A 17,569-nucleotide genomic window follows, 5' to 3' on the forward strand; every position below is an offset into this window, starting at 1 on the left:
AGAAAAGTAAAAATGGAAGGCAGGCAGGCAAGAAGGCAGGAAGGAAGCAAGGAAGGAACGAAGAAAGGAACGAAGGAAGGAAAGAAGGAAAAATGGAAGGACCAAGGGGAGTGAGGGAGAAAGAAAGGAAAGTCAAAAGGTATGTAAAAAGTCTTTCACATTAGCTCTGCAAGAAAGTACCAGTGGTAGCATCATCTTTTAATTCGTGCTGTTAATTAGGGTCCCAAGTACTAAGAGACCTGGAGGCAAAACCATTCAAGAGAGAAGGAAATAAAAATAGGGAGGCTCATAAAAGTCAGGAAAAATAAGTAATATAAACAACCAATCAGGACTGGCCTTGATGGTTAATATTATTGTGCTTGATTCTCATAAGGAATGCTTCATGAAAGGAAATGTGAGGCTGGCCACAGGATAGACAGAAGTTAATTTGAGACATGGTGCCCAAGTACCTAGAGAAGTGTAAAGACAGACAGTGAGAACTAGAGTAGAGTGTAAACTCTGGTTTTCTATTGCCTGATTCTATGCTTTTCAAAGCTTTCTGCAGACAAAGAAAATAATGAAGGACAAAGGAGGGACAGTAAGTCATGCATCATCTCGAAAATATTTGCCAGGGTATTTTTGAGTAGTGTTATAATGTATCCTAATACAGGCACTTTCATTTATATTTTGAAATTGATTTATACATTGAAAAGCTATTACCTAAATAGACACAAAGTTGTTTGCATTAAGAGACAATAGCATACATATTAAATCCACCATTTCATTTTTAAGGATTTGTTCAAAGAGAATAATCAGGGAGTTGTTTGTACAGAGATATTAGAAGTCCATTATCTTCAGCTCAGCATATGCAGTGAAATGGAAATCTTTTGCCGTACAACAATAAGCACAAATAAGGGATGTGGAGTCATTAAAAAAAGAAAATTTTAAACTTACCTAAAATTTTGCTATAGTATGAATTCCATTCTCCCCAGTAGGACTGAAATATATAGTCTTGCAGAGAATAAGATATCATATTTTTAATCCTTTCACCAAAAGTCATCTGGTCAGTGAGCTCTGACAAGGCTGCCGGTACATAGGAGACCGGTGCTGGGATTTTCCCACAGTGTCTCTCCACTGTTGATGCTGGAGAGAACCTCAGTGTGTACACAAATGGGATTCCTAATTTCAGAGCAATGAGATCACCACAGATTGTTACTGGGTCTGCTACTAACACTTCAAAACCACCTTTCTGAAGTCTTTCCATTAACTTGGGGTTGTTTAGTACACCATCACAGATTTGCATATTAATTTGAAAGAAAGTGTCTAGAAGGTTTCCTAGTTCTTTGTAGAAAGCCCATATTGTGAGAGGAGTTGGTCTATGGTCAATCCACAGCATTATCATATGCTCAATTAAGGAATCTACATTGCTCTTCTTGTAGGAAACAGGTATCACTTCAAAATTCACAGGAGAATCAGGATTGGAGTTGATGAATAGAGTTGCTGATGAAGCCAGTACAGTCACATTGTGATTTCTTTGAATCAACTCTTCTAGAATAATCTTAATATTTAACCAATGGCTACCATCTGTAGGCCAAATTAACACATTCCCACTTAGAGCAATTTCAGTCAGAGTCAAGTTAAAAACCAGCATCTGGACAAACTTCTTAGGCATGGTGAAATCCATTATGGAAACCATCCTACTGTAGGTCCTTCAAGATGTAAAAAAAGAAAACAAACAAAAAAACTTCAAAGTACATCTAGGTCAATTTCTAAATAAAATAATACTTAATGCGATGGTTGCACTCAGTTATGGGTCAACTGATCTTCAGATTAAAATAGAATATAATTCAAATTCCTATATGCACTAACATAATTATTTCAATAACAGAAATAAAATTTGGTTAAAGAAAAGGAGGCAGGGGTGTTATAAACCTACAATCTGTATATTCTGGGATAATAACTATGATTTATAAAATACATCTTTAATATAATACATTTTTCGCAAAATTGATTAAACAACTTTCTCTCAGAGGAAGTTTGCTCAAAGATTTCAAGGTGTTTTAGATTATATGGATTACAGAGCAAAATACTATGCATTTGATATAGAATAGCTTTCTTCTCCATAAAGCCAATTGATCATTGTCTCCTATGCCTTTGTTACAGGGAATTTTTCAGTTTCTTCCATATGACACAAATGAAGAAGATATGGCCTGGTACTCCAAAGAAGCACAGACTTTGTTATTCAGAGAAGTTAGGTAGATACTGGAGTTCAATAGACTCAGATTCAAATATTGTCCTTTTATAAGAATTCTGACCTCAGGGAATTATCGAGACCCTCCCATTCTAAGTTTTCTCAAAGAAAAATGAGAGGTAATGACATTAATTTGTTGTATTACTTTGTGGATTAACAATAGTATCTGTAAAGCTACTGTTCCTTCTTCTTGGTACAGAGCAAGGGTTTAGTAATGCTAAAGGTTTAATAAATTTGTCTAAAGATTGATTAGGAAATCCATGGGCCAGCTGCAGAATGACTGGCTAGACTTGGACATAACAATATCAGATATGGATATAGTGTTGCAATTCTTAGTGAATTCCAAACTGAATAGTAGCAATTACGTAAGAATTCTGTCTTGAAATCGTTGGAGGCCACCATTAAAACGAGAAATATGAACAAATAAAGTGATTAAAAGGATAATAATCAAAAATTAAGATTAGAAAATAAGTGATGTATTTTAAATTTATACTCAGTTGCCCTTAAATCATATAATTTCAGGCCCTTGAATAACAAAAGAACCAGGAGGGCAGAGAACAGGAAAGACAAGAGAGAGAAGTGATGGTTTTAGAATTTTTGCATTTATGTCCTTTCAAGAGTAAGCCTCAATTTGAATATAGTGGCAGTACCTTAAAAATTAATTAGATTTTGAAACCAGGCAGCCAGAGAAGAGTGTAAATAATCTTAATGATCTTCAAAATAAGCCCAGGAAAAGGGGATTAAAAATCTTCATAAAGAAATCTGTTGCTGTCAAACTTTCAATAAAAAGTAAACACAACATTATAGAAAACATGAAAGTCTATCTATAAAATACTTAGATTTGTTCAAAAGTTGAGTTACATGTAAGGAAAATATAATAATTAATTAGGGATTACTCACAAATGTAGCTACGATAGTACATAAAAGCTTATCAAAATATGCTTCAAAATCTCAATACCTATAGATATCCCTAAATTACCGAGAGTAAGGGGAAAATGATGATTTTAGTCAACTTCCACTTTTAAGTAATATCTGCAGGGTGATAAAATATTTATCTAATTTAGTGAAGAACAATAAAATGTATATAATGCTTTTAATTTGAATTGATTATCCTATTATTTACTAAATAAAACAACATTTTATTTAGTAAAATGTATATAATGCCATTAGCCTGAATTGATAATCCGCAAAACAACATTCTGGTATGAAAATATTTTTCCACTAAAGACGTGCCCTTGCCTGAAAGTCTTCTCTTCCTAAGTGCTTCCAGAACATTGCACCTGATGGCTAGGATTCAACTCTGCTGGCTCTTTTTTCATTGTCTCCCCAAGGCCAGAAAAGCCAGGAAACCAGTTTTCATACTCTTTTGGGTATGAGTGATTCAGTTTTATTTGAGTTTCTTGATTTTTATTAACCTAATTCTCTAAAAGCTTAAATTTAGATGTACTTTTAGTTTTGCTTTGTTTTGCTAAACAGAAACTGCGTATATTCTAGCACTTTGCTTTTTACCTCAGAGTGGAGTCTAATATCAAATGATTCACCACTTTCTGAATTGTAACTAAGCAAGTTACTTAGCCTCCTCATTTACCAAATGATGAGAACAATGGCACCTATTTCCTATAGTTTTGGGTATGGTGTGACACAATGCAGGTAAATTATTCAGAACAGCACCTGGGCTCCATAAGTGATAGCTACCCATGATGTTTTAGGGAGAGAATCTTATTTTTTAAATGATCAAATAAATCAGATCTCATTAACTTGACCCTTCTCTACTCTTTCTCTCCTCCTACAGTGACAGACTGGAGAATCTAGGGTTTGGTGCAGAATTTCTCAAACGCTGAAAGTTTCCCCACAAGGCAGTCCCTCTCAGTCTTTCGGCAGACCCACAAGTGACAGGTTATTAACAATGCAAAGAGTACCAAAGTTTACAAATTACTTATTTTAAGAAATATAGGCATATAAAACTCAAGATTATATCCACACAAATTATAACTTCCATATTTCCTTTTCTTCTAATACCTTTTCATTAGTGGGAGCAAAAAAGATAGAGTGATCACTATCTCCAAGAATTTCCAATGTCCCAACTTCAATTACATCTCCAATGTAATGCCTGTGGCTATCATTCAGCTTATGGGTCATTGCAGAAAAGGGAATGATAGTAGAAAGTTTTTCAAAGATTCTAACCAATCAAGATTAATGTAAATTAAAACAGAAGAAGAATAACGGAAAAAAGGAAGGAGAGAAGAAAGCAAAGGAATAATTAGTAAGAAAGAAAAAAAGAAAAAAAAAGGAAGACTTAAGTAGAAATGTATTATTCTACAGGAAAAGATTCCAGTGCATTTTTTCTTCTTTAAAATTACTGCTGAAAATCAAGTATCCTGGAAGTATACACATTTCATGTTTCATTTCTAGCATTTTATTTTATATTAATTACTCATGCTCAGGGAGTCCGGAGTTCATGCAAAGATCTAGATACTATGATCATTCTTTTTGAAAATCTGGATTTCTTATTTAATAGACTTGCAAAAAAGTCTGTTATTATAGATGACATTCATCTTAGAGATTATTCACCTAATTATTCATATATAATGTTATGTATTTTTACATGTTATACACCTCTAATATAGAGAGATTATTCACAAAAAAACCTTGCTTTTACAGTGGTCAAAGGGTAAAATGCTGTTGGTAACAATATGTAATGCTTATGGATTATAAGTATTTTTAGTGACAAAAAATGTTACGTTTTTCTCCCCTTAAATGTGCCCCAGTTTTGGTGTTTTTGTTTTTTTTCTTTCTAAATAAAAGTGAAAATGAAATTTACCTGGTTCCATTTTTTAAAATGCATAAAAATTCAAAAAATTTTTAATGTATACATTAGAAACTGTGGAACCTGTTACCTCCTTTCAGTTAGAAGTGGCTTATAAAGCTCTCTTAACGCCAAAGATATATCCCTAGACAACCCTCCCCAGACAACAGAATCGCATGATGACCTACCCCTTAATGAATACTAGGTTACCTAGTGATACAATGGCCCAATTGTGTTCATTCGACAAATCAAAAATAGGCAAGAAATAGAATAGCACATTTTAAAAGCTAAACACATTGAAAAGAAGAAAAGTGTCCAAGAAAAATTTAACCTAAAATATTCTGAACAGTTCATAGATTTGCACCTGAAATTTAAAAAGAAGAAAAAACAATTTCTAGAACTAGGAAATATGACATCGAAGCTTTGATATGAGAAAGATTTTCATTTTAATACTATTTTCTCATAATTTAACGTGTTTGATATTTCCAAGTCTCAATATTCTTTTCTGTGTTACAACTTTTTTCTTGCAATGAACTGCAATAGTTCAAGGATTGAGAGAAAATATACGTAAATCACTTATCACAGTGGCTAGTGCATAGAAAGATATTAATATATACTGCTATCACTATTATGATATCCATCAGTTTGAGCTAAATTCCCATGATCTGAAATAAAATGAGTAATTTTACATTATAAATATCCAATTTCTACCAATTATCAGAGATTAAGGACTCACTCTGAGCTTCTTGTTGCATTCCACTGCAGAGAAGTAAACTTAGGGACTTGTTCTATTTATTTACTCAGGTGAGACTGTTCAAGGTCTAAGTGGATATAAATTTGTTACAATGATTTGATTAACGAATTTTAAGTAAATGTGGAACATCAATTCAAATTACAAATTGGAAAGGAGTTATTTTTACAAGTCAGTTCCATTTATCATTCTCCTTTCTCATTCTACATCCACAAAGTCTTGCACAGAAATAAGTTACTCTGTCATGTCAATACTTTACTTCTTACCTCGTCTTTTAAATATGACTGTTCATGTTCCTGGCATCAGTAAGAATATTGTGTTTTAATAAAGACAAACTTAAGTAGTCATTCTAAGTCAAAAGCGGGTAATTTGATCAGAAACATGATATATCAAAATCAGAGGATAAGAACATCTTTAGAAATCTGCATTATATTCCTCTGAACAAATTGTTAAGAAAGATTAGCCTCATGTATTAAGACTGAAAGAATAGTGTGCTTTTATTACCAGTATTTACTTACAGGCAAAATAAAATGGAACATGTGATTCTGAGACTGCCAGCCTAGGTAAAGTAAACTGTCAGATAACTTCACAAATAAAGAGATTAGTAATCATGAGAATTAGAATTCCAAGGTTGATGATGAGGAGTTGACAAAACTGAAGCGGTAGGATTGAAAATAAAAACATAAATTGTGACCAAGAGACCGTCTATGTACATTCCGCTCTTACCTGAACTGAGATGCTGCACTTACTCCGATGTCCCTTTTAGTTTACCACACATATGAGGATATGAAGGATATTTTGCCATCTTGACAGTTTCATTGCTTCATAAAACTTCAATTTTTTCCTCCTCTCTCTTTTAAGATCTAGTTTCAGCCATAAGATGTTTCCCATTCATTTTTATCTCTATAGGACACTTGAAGGTTCATCTATAATCATCGTAGCAAAGTTTGTATTCTCTGAATAAGAGAATAACTAGTTTTTCTTTTACTTCTCAAGAGATAAAGATCTGATTTTGAATTTTAGGCCAATTACTTAACACACCCAGAGGAGTTTATGACTTTTGCTATCGGTGTTAATTATAACTGGCTTACCAGCTTTTGATAATAATCATTCACATGGCTGTAGTATCTCATGTCTTCATTCACATACCAACCCATGCATATTTATTTTGATTGATATAGGTCAACTTTACAGTGTTTTTAGAACAGAGGTCTGTAGAAAAGAAGCTAACGTGTCAGTAAGCATCACTACACAGAAATCTCACTTTCTTCTTTTGCCAACATTCATGTAACCCACTGTTTTACCTAGTACACTTTGTCATCTTTAAATTATTTTCAATAGCATTTAGGATGTTCATTCATTAGCTAGTAACCATTTCTAGGCCTTACAAGCTCTGCTTAGCAAACATTACAGTCTCTGCAGTCTGTGCATTATTACTTTGTTATCAATAAATGAATGCACATAAATTAATGTGCCAATGTTACTAATGAGAAGCTACAGCCTCAGAACTTAATAACAGCTAGGAAGAGTAAGGAGAGCGAGGATGAAGAGAGGTTGATTAATGGGTACAAATAGACAGTTGAGCCCAGCCTTTGATAAACCAGTAGGGTGACTACAGTTAGCAATCTGTTGTACATTTCAAAATTGCTAGATGATAATTTGAATGTTCCTGTTATCAAGAAAAGATGGATAGTTAAGGTGACAGATATCCCAATTATCCTCATTTGATCTTTACATATTATATGTATCAAAATAGCACATGTACCCCCAAAATATGTACATCTATCATGTATCAATAAGATAAAAATTCTTAGAGAAATATAACTTATCAAATTTGGAAAACATTCCTCCTCTATCTGATTATCATTGGGTTTATGTCTGCATTTGTAAGGTTTAGCAAGAAAGCAAAGTAAACATTAAATATATAATACTTAACCCTACATACAAAGTATCAGCTGCAACTGTGTATTGTGAAATAATTTTACCTGCCTGGGAAGAAAATCATGTTTAGAATATGTAAATGCATTGCTTGAGTTCAAATATTTTGATTGTTGACAATTTCAGAAATATGTATGAAAGCAGAAAAATAACAGGTGACCTGCATGTAATAAGATAGCAGAAAACATGGAAACTAGATTACCATAAGAGAGATAAAAGTATATATGTGTCATCTTTATTTAGATGACACTTCAATCTCTAACCCAGGAGATTACCTCTGAGATCTCACCCCTTATATCCAGCTGCTTATTGGATTTTGCTAAATATTCCCCAAAGTGTCACATACACAACATGTCCAAAATTCAATACAGTATCCATTTTTATTCTCCCATATTCACTGTCATGGCTGATTGGGCCACCCTATTCTAAATCCTTTCAGATGTAAACTAATTTAGTCCTTTTAGTAGCCTTGTCAGACTTGACATAAATGAGGTTCAGATGCAAGGAGACTGAATTACTTTTCAAAGCTACAGACTGCTATGTGGATGTTGTCTGTAAGCTCCTGCTCTCCTAATTGTGTTGCTATGTAGTCTCATACTGCACTATTTTCCTCCATTTATTCGCCACTTGTGTAGGGCAGGCTCTTACCATATCTTTCCTAGAGTGATAACTTAGTCTAGTCTCACACCTCTCAACTCTACCGCCACATCTGTCCAAGTGTTTTATATAAAATGAAAATCAGGTCATAATATTTCCCTTTAGATGGTTCTCAATTGCTTATTAGATTAAGATGTTTTTAGAATGATGTACTGGAGACTTTGAAATATTCATTGAATTAATTCACTCATTCTTGTGGTTTCAACGTCATTAGCATCTTCCCCCATGCCTCCCTACCTTACACTTGAACCTTCAGCAATGCTAAATTATCAGAAATATCCATCGCACCTGTGCTGTTTTGTCTTCAACTTTGAGCATGCTTTTTCCTTCCCCGTTCTTACCTTGTAGGAAAACTCACATTCAGTATTTTAAAGTATCCTTATGCATCACCTGAACTCTGAAGTTTTTCAAAATAATACACTCTGTCTGTCAACATAATACCTAACTCCTCTACATTTTGTAATTGGTACATATTTCCATATTTACGTAATTCACATAATAAATATTCCTTTTAATGTCTGATTTATCTGTTTGTGAAATCCTTGAACCGATGGACTTTATTTTAGTCTTCCTATCTAAAAGAGTGCTTAGTAAAGAGTAAGAAATCTGTAATTAATGAGGAATAAATGATAAAATTCAAAAGCAAAAAAATGGACAAAGCCTATTTGATTTTTAGACAAATATGTTCATAAATATATCAACATGATCAATATAGGCTTTCTGATGTTAGTACCATTGATTACATTTTTACTTATCAGGTAAACACCATATCACACTTAAGCAAGTTAAATAAGCTTAGCATGGATAAATCATCCAGATCAATGGTTTTAGTTCACACCTTACACTTAAAGGTGATAAAGCCTTAATGTATTTTGTTTCTTTATGAGCCTTAATATTTATTAAATGATGATCAGAGATTATCAACATACATGTATGCTCTTAAACATGCATAATAATGTCTGTATTAATAATAGGCTTGTGGAAAGTTTAACATTTTCTGGCTTTCTCCACACATCCCGGTAGTTTCTAGGCAATTTCTATTTTGAGCATAATATCTACATAAGATACAGCCTGACTTTCAGACTAAAGTATTTGTCACTGTATTTTATCCTTAAAAGAACTAAATTGATATCTTTAAGTCCATGCAATTAGAAAACAACACACTGTACTTCTGAAGTACAATGTCTTTTATCTTCTTTTGTGCTATCAAGTGATAGTAATACATAGTATATCAATACTTGGAATTAAAAAAGAGTAGACATAGAAAAATAAAGAAGGGGCTCCACAAAGTTCTGTTTTTTCAAATTCAAGTAATAGAAACAAAATTTGTTACATACCTAAAGCTTTACTATAGTATGAATCCCAGGATTTCCAAAGAGTTTCAAACATGTAGTCCTGTAGGTGGTAGGAGATGAAATTTCTTATTCTGTCAGTGAAAGACATTTGGTCTGTGAGTTCTGATAAAACAGCAGGAACATAGGAAGGTGGGTATGGTACCTTCCCACAGTGCTTTTCCACTGTTGAGGCTGGAGAAAACCTCAAGGAGTACATAAATGGAATTCCAAGTTTTAAAGCTACTATATCGCCACAAGGAAATACTGGATCTGACACCAGGACTTCAAACTTGCTTTTCTTTAGCTTTTCCATCAGCTGTTGGTTTTTAAGAACACCATCACAGATCTCTCGAGACACTATATGGAAGTTCTTGATTGCTTTGGCCATCTTCTGATAGAATCTCCAAATGGTTGAAGGAGATGGTCTATTTTCCAGCCATGTCAAAACGAAGTCGTTGATTACTCCTTCTATTCTTTCTTTGCCAAAGGGCACCTTATATATTTCAAATGTCAGAGATGAGTTAGAGGTTGGTGTGATGAAAAGTGCACCCGAGGCAACTAGGACAGTCACATTATGCTCTTTTTTAATGAGCTCATCTATAATTATCTTAACATTTAGCCAATGACTACCTTCCATTGGCCAAATCAAAACATTTCCACCAAGAGTGGTTCCTATGAGACTTATCTGAAGGGAGAACAGGAAAAGGTTGTTTAACATGATGTGGCTTGATGCAGAAGATTTGATGAGATGTGAAGCAAAAGTTTTTCTCTGCTTTTAAAGGAAAAAGAAAAGGAAAGACAAAAGGATTTCTCAGTTTTGAGGCAAACCATTAATACCCTTAAAACGCTTCTCTCTATAAAGTGATACTAGTCACAGTAGCTCCATATTTTAGGGTATATACAGATATATGGGTAATGTGTCTTACTTCTCAACCTGTTGCTTTAATTTTAACGTTTTAGTATGATTCCTGCTGTCTAATCCTCCTTTTGAACTTAATCCTCCAACCCTTTTTTGTGTGTTTCATAATTGTTAAATTTTTACAATTAAATTAGATAAAGCTTCTGTATATGTCAACTCTACATTCAGGTCTAGATATTGAAACCTTAGTTAGGACCAAAACTCATTCAGAAATTTAAAGTTGTTGATACTGTAAGTTTTAAAATTTTTAATGCGTTAATATAATTTCATTTGCCACAATTAGACATTATAATAATAGTTATAATATATAACATTATGTCAAATGATATTTATAAATATATATTACTATAAATATGTATAAATTCAAATACTTATAAATAATATGTATAACATATATACTATATTTATAACTACTTTAGTAACATGTTTACAAAAATAGTTTATGTTAGTCACCAAGTAAATATTATAAATAAATGAATAAAATAAAAGATGTGCAAGAGATTATAGGTTATGTTACTAGTGAATAGGAGCTATTTAAAGAGAATTACTAAGTCAAGCATACATCTACCAAAAGTGCTGCTCAAAAGCTATCTAGCCTGAATGAAAAACAGCTACTTGACACCTAGACTCACCCTTCAATGATTGCTAGCGTTTATTAAGTCCTCGTTGTATGTCAGACATTATGCAAACTCTTTAACACGTTAATTTCATTTCTTGCTTATTTAAAAAAAAATCCAATTATGGATCTTTTATAATTATTCCCACATCAAAGAAAAAGAAACCACTGCCCAAAGAGATTGAATAACTTGCCATGTTCCTACAGCAAAATAAGAAAATACTACTTATTGGGTACAATGGAAATACAGTGTACACTACTTGGGCGATGGGTACACTAAAAGCTCAGATTTCACCACTACACAATGTACCCAGACAGCACAACTGCACTTGAACCCCTAAAATAAGAATAAATAAAAGATGGGAACTAATGGTAGCAATCTTAAGGGTCTCTAACTCCCACAGACTATTGTATTAACCACTGGGATAGATTGCCCCATCAAAATGTATCATGTCCCCTTACCAACTAAGGAATCTATATGAATAGCAGCCTTCCAAAAGCAAGATAACACAATACAAAATTGTGTAACACACATTGGATAATATCGGATCAAGTAATTTAAGTAAAGCGATCTCTGTGAAAATATTATGTTTGTATGCATGTGTCTGTGAATAAGCAGAGTGATCATTTTTGTGTTAATAAACCTTCTGAAATTATAAATGCTATATTCTTAGTGATATCATAAAATCATCTCTTCTAAACTCTCCCATTACCAAAGATAATCTGTATGAAAACATCAACTGTTTCATTCAAACAATTACTTTTATAAAGTACTGTTCAAAGTTTAACAGAGTGATCATAAAATTCCTTGAATTTATTTCCATTCTAGGCTCTCTGCAGAAGATGTTATGGTGTGCACAAAATTTTTGCCTTCCTGCTGTCAGCCTGGTTCATAGTGACTTGGCAAGAAACTTTAAAATAATTGTCATGATTCACTAGGATGTCATGATTCACTGATGTTATTTTCTTCATTTTATTTATTGGCTGGGAATCAGATCCAGTTTTAGATAACTAAAATATGGTATTTTATTCAAGTACTATTGAGAGAGGAGAAACCAAGAAACCAGTTAGGCAGATAGTTAGAACAAGGTCCTTTGGTAAAATTCTTTCTAACAAAAGGGCAGCCTGAAGCTGCACAACCTTCAAGCACAGATAAAGAGGCAAGGTCAACCATAAAAGACCCTTGTCTTTTGTAACCAGCAAAAGACATATACATATACACACTGTGGGCTTCAGTGAGCATGTTCCTTTTCTTTTTTGTTCCTATCCTCTTCAGATAAGAGAACTTACACAGGGAGGCTTGCCTAAGACATGCCTGCATGTGCACAGATAAGATTAGTTACACAGAACCAAGCATGTCTGCAATGGAAAATTCCATCTCCTGATACATGCGCAGTAAGGAAACAGGATAATATGGAATAACTCAGGGCCTGCATGCACACAAGAGGGAGTGGGTGGAGTTGTGAGAAATTCGCACCTTTGCAAATAAAAAACACCCCACCCCATTGGCTTGTTTATAAAAGTCTTTGCATTCAACTGAGAAATGGCAATCCTCTCGGTCCCCCTCTCTGCTGTGGAGAAATTTCCCCTTTCACTTACTAGACTTTCACTCCAACCTCACCCTTGATGTCCATGCACCTTAATTTTCTTGGTCCTAAGACAAAGACCTCTGGGTAATACCTCAGACAGGGAGACTGCTCCAGTGACGTTAAGCTGCTTCACTATGTGTTTATTGGGTACCTATTATTCACACACAGCAGTACCTACTAGGTAGAAGAGGAATCCAAGAGATCTTTCTCATATTACTTTTATAGTCTATCAGTGGAACATAAGAAAAATACATACATATCTGTGACAAAAATCACTGTAATACATTATAGTAAGCAAGATATTATAAACATAATTTAGATTTTAGAATAAATTAGGCCAAAGAACCCTAGCTTAACATTATGCTGTTTAACATTTATTAGACCAAATTTTCTCATATATAAAATGAAAATTAAAAACAATTTGTTTGAGAATATAAAGTAATAAAATAAAATAAGCATATTTGTTAATATATTAAAAATGAATATACAATAAATACCATAAATTATGTAATAATACAACATATAAGAAAACTATATATTTAAATAGATACAATTGTATTTATTAAGCCACAAGTATATTACCTGGAGTAAAAGTGATGTTTAAAATGTATTATCTTTTTCATGTAATCCCTTCTCTTCTCTTCCCTAGAGAAATTAACAAGGGCCTTCATATGAAATAACATAGGTATAGTGTTTTCAGAGATCCGTAGAGATTACTTACAGCTTTTTGGGGGGATTAAAGGTAGGGTGGAGGATAGGAAAGTCTTCATGAAAGGTATGATATTTGATACTCGTGTTGAAGTACAGGGTACCTGGATGTACATGACAAGCAGTGTGCACAAAGGTGTTATGCCACTGATGAATTTTAGTGTTTTCAATTTTAATTTTTATGGACTACATAATAGATGCATAAATTCATGTGATACATGTGATGTGCTGATACAACATACATTGCCAGAAATATGATCACTATTAAAAAATTTCTCACACTAGTCAGGTTAAATTTTGGATTGATTTGTGTTTTCAAATTTAATAGAAAACTAAATGAAGTTATATTGACAACAAAAGGTTTAAAGAGGTTGTTAAATAGAAAGATTTTGCCTAAAATGTGGGTCTGAATTTGTGTTTGTAATTATTCTGATCTTAAAATCACTGAAAAGCTAATCTGCCCTTGCCAGAAAAATTTTGAAAGAAATACATTTTATCCCTGTATCAAAACATCACAAATATGTCATAAAATATACATATATACATATACTATGTACACATAAAAATTAAAAATAAAAATAAACTAAGGGTAATATGATTACAATATTTGTGAACGCTCATGAGTTCAGAGAAAAAAACTAACATATTTCAGAAGTTAGCATACTCAAATATTTTTGTCTTAGACAATGATAATAAAATATATACTTTGCTTAATTGTGTTACAGGTAATTAGATAGGCATTAGGAATGTCAGGTGACAGTTCGATGATTATCACACTGCCTCTCTAAAAATGAGAATTTTGCAGCCAGTGCCTGGGAGAGACAATGTCTCTATGATCCACAGCTGTTAATATTAAAGAATTAAGTGAATGCAGATGCCAGAGAGGAGCGACTTCCTGGGCACGTGCATTAAGAGGCAAAATGTTGACGTGTGACCATCCAGGGACACTTTACAAAAAAGGGAAGAAAGTCTCAGATGAGCATATATACAACTTCCTAAACAGACTGTGCCTGCTCACTTCCCAAGGGTAAGAAGGACACTGTACATGTGGGCAGCCGACCCTAAAGGAAGAATCATGGAAAAGAGGCGAGCCTATAAAGTCCTAGGATCAAGGTTAAACGGGGCACTTCAGGTGCCCACTTGAGTCTCTTCTAAGTGAATTTTCCTTTCTTTCCTGTTCTAAAGCCTTTAAAATAAACTTTCACTCCTGCTCTGAAACTCGTGTCAGTCTCATCTTCTCTTCCTTATGCCCCTCAGTCAAATTTTTTCTTCTGAGGAGGCAAGAATTGAAATTGCTGCAGACGTGTAAGGATTTGCCACTGATAACTCAGATGCCTTCTACTGGTTAACAGTTGCACCCAAAAGGAGTAAGCATGTCATTAATATTAACACAATTGGTTATTACTTGGTTATTACTTTTACAGCAGTATTTAGAAAAACTTTATGTCTTTTTTTTTTTTTTTTTTTTTGAGACAAAGTTTCACTCCTGCTGTCCAAGCTGGAGTGCAAGGGCATGATCTCGGCTCACTGCAACCTCCGCCTCCCGGGTTCGAGCTATTCTCCTGCCTCAGCCTCCTGAGTAGCTGGGATTACAGGCGACCACCATCACGCCTGGCTAATTTTTGTATATGTAGCAGAGACGGGTTTCACCTGGTCTTGAACTTCTGACCGTAGGTGATCCACCTCCCAAAGTGCTGGAATTACAGGCATGAGCCACCATGCCCGGCCATCATTTTCCTTTATTAATAAATAAAATTAATTTTGCATAAAACGATTTATAGCATAAAACTTATTATAGCATAAAACTTATATTTAAAGTAGATTTTAAAATAAATATTTAAAAATCTATTAATTAATATTAAGAAAAGAAAATTCCCGCTGAGGATGACATCTTACATCCTGTTATTCATGTGTTGTCTTTTTTTTTTTTTTGATTGATCTGATGTCTCTTGTATGTATAACAATGCTAAATGCAATTGTCTTGTACCTTGAGTTAAGTATTACGCATTAAAGTACAACAAGTTGTAAACTTGGGTTTTTGTGATGTAGGAAATGATTTCCACGTGTTTTGGTCCTCTGATTTCACATATAACAACCTAGTACTTTATTAGTTTAACAAGACATTGAGGTTGTTCAAAGTTTAAGCAATTCATCCTCTCTGAACACACATTGCTATTCCCATCCCACCCCCAATGCACAGGGCCACAATGCCACAACTTCCTCCCGTTCTCTCCAGTGTGTGTAACAGGGTCACAAGAATTCGACAGCCAGATGCTCCAAGAGGGTGGCCACGGCTATAGCCCCTCCTTCAATGTTGACCTTCTCTGGGTTTAATCCAAGTTCTTTAACTATGACAACAGAGAGGGCTGCAAAGGCTTCATTGATTCCAAATATATCAACATCCTCCAGTGACCAATCTGCTTTTGTAATAGCTTGCTTTGTGGCTGGAATTGGTCCTATTCCCATAAGGGAAGGCTCCACACCCACTTGGGACCAGGAAACTATCAGTGCTAAAGGTGTAAGCCCACGTTTATCAGCTTCTGATTTCTTCATAAGAACCACAGCTGCAGCACCATCATTTATTCCTGAAGCATTGGCTGGGGTGACGGTTCCCGTTCCATCGGTAAGAAAGTAATGCTTTAGCTTGGACATGGCTTCTATGTTGCTCCCATGGTGAGGAAACTCATCTGTTTTAACTTCAATAAGACCTTTTCTAGATGACACCAAAACTGGTACAATCTCTTTGTCAAAATGGCCAGCTTTCTGTGTATTCTCTGTCCTATTCTGGGACAGAACTGCAACCTCATCCTGATCTTCTCTAATCACTTGCCATTTTTTGGCTATGTTTTCAGCTGTAATACCCATATGACAGTTGTGAAATGCATCTGTAAGACCATCACAGAGTATACTGTCAGTCAGTGGCATCTCACCTATCTTTACTCCTGTTCTCAAGTGAGCCAAGTGAGGAGCCTTGCTCATATTTTCCATGCCTCCTGCAACCACAATGCTGGAGTCTCCTATCCCTATTGACTGGGCTGCAAGGCACACAGCTTTTAGACCTGACCCACAGATCATCTGGCAGCTCCATGCTGGAATAGAGTAGGGAATTCCTGCACCCACATTGGCTTGTCTAACAGGATTCTGCCCACAGCCTGCTGCCAAAACATGTCCAAAGATGACCTCCCACACATCTTCAGGAACCACAGTGGCCCTCTTCAAGTCTTCTTTGATGACAGTGGAGCCCCAGTCTTGGACAGGAACAGTAGCTAAGGCACCATTGAAGGAACCTATGATGGTCCGCGCCGCCGAGACGATGACCACAGGATCTGAGCCTGCATTCATCCTACCCACGAACGCCTCTCCTGCTGCCGTCTGCCCTGCGCTGCCTGCAAGTTAGGCAAGGCTCCTCCTCGCAGCCCATAGGTCGCCCCCTCATGTGTTGTCTTAAAGACCACAGTGATCACGTGTGTACATTATCCTTGCCTTCACCATATGTCAGTATGAAGTTTCTTATTTGTTACTTTATGTGTCATCTAATGAAGGAACAAACAACTCTCCACTGGTAGGAACAAGAGGCATGAGAAGAACCCCTAAAGAGGACTGTGAGTTCACACTTAGACAAAACTCTCAACTTACTGCTCTGTCCACACAGTTCCCTTAATATCTGTAAAATTATTTTGAAGTATAAAATCTGGGAGAAAAATTCCTCAAATTATAAATTAGAACTAATAACACTTTCATGGGTAAGCAATGAAACAAACCAAAAGCTAAACCAACCTTTCGATGATTGATATTTCTTTAAGAAGAAAATGGAAAATAAATTTAAACATACATTTTATATTGATTATCATGAAGTTTTCTAGTTTCTTACCTGAAGTTTCCTGAAGGAACGTTAACAGCACTAATTTGACATTAAGGAAGAAGCTGAATGTAAATAAATCCTAGGTGAATAAGCATAATATAATCAGTAATATGATCTTAAATGGAATAAAGATTACGTAAAGTCGTTTATACTTAACAT

The 17,569-nt window shown here is 34.6% G+C and overlaps 1 protein-coding gene and 1 pseudogene across 4 annotated transcripts in view; both read right to left on the reverse strand.

Moving 5' to 3' along the window:
* Positions 1–13,207, reverse strand: part of LOC101017012 (UDP-glucuronosyltransferase 2A1) — a 59,054-nt gene extending 45,847 nt beyond the window's left edge. Inside the window, exons 1-2 of one of the 3 annotated variants that reach the window (XM_021938572.2) lie at positions 9,720–13,207; positions 934–1,563 (exon numbers count right to left, since the gene is read on the reverse strand). In XM_021938572.2, the coding sequence (XP_021794264.2) occupies positions 934–1,563; positions 9,720–10,434 (1,345 nt within the window). In that variant the 5' untranslated portion in view covers positions 10,435–13,207. Of the gene's footprint in view, positions 1–933; positions 4,502–9,719 lie in introns of those variants that run through there. The other 2 variants (XM_021938573.2, XM_003898819.3) reach the window with 2 other exon arrangements.
* A 2,407-nt stretch (positions 13,208–15,614) lies between these two features.
* On the reverse strand, positions 15,615–17,002 carry LOC101017828 (annotated as a pseudogene). The gene has a single exon (XR_160798.5). The product of XR_160798.5 is annotated as an acetyl-CoA acetyltransferase, cytosolic pseudogene (transcript).
* Between the last annotated feature and the right edge of the window lie 567 nt (positions 17,003–17,569).

This window comes from Papio anubis, chromosome 3 (genome assembly GCF_008728515.1).
Source record: "Papio anubis isolate 15944 chromosome 3, Panubis1.0, whole genome shotgun sequence".
Taxonomy (NCBI): Eukaryota; Metazoa; Chordata; class Mammalia; order Primates; family Cercopithecidae; genus Papio; species Papio anubis.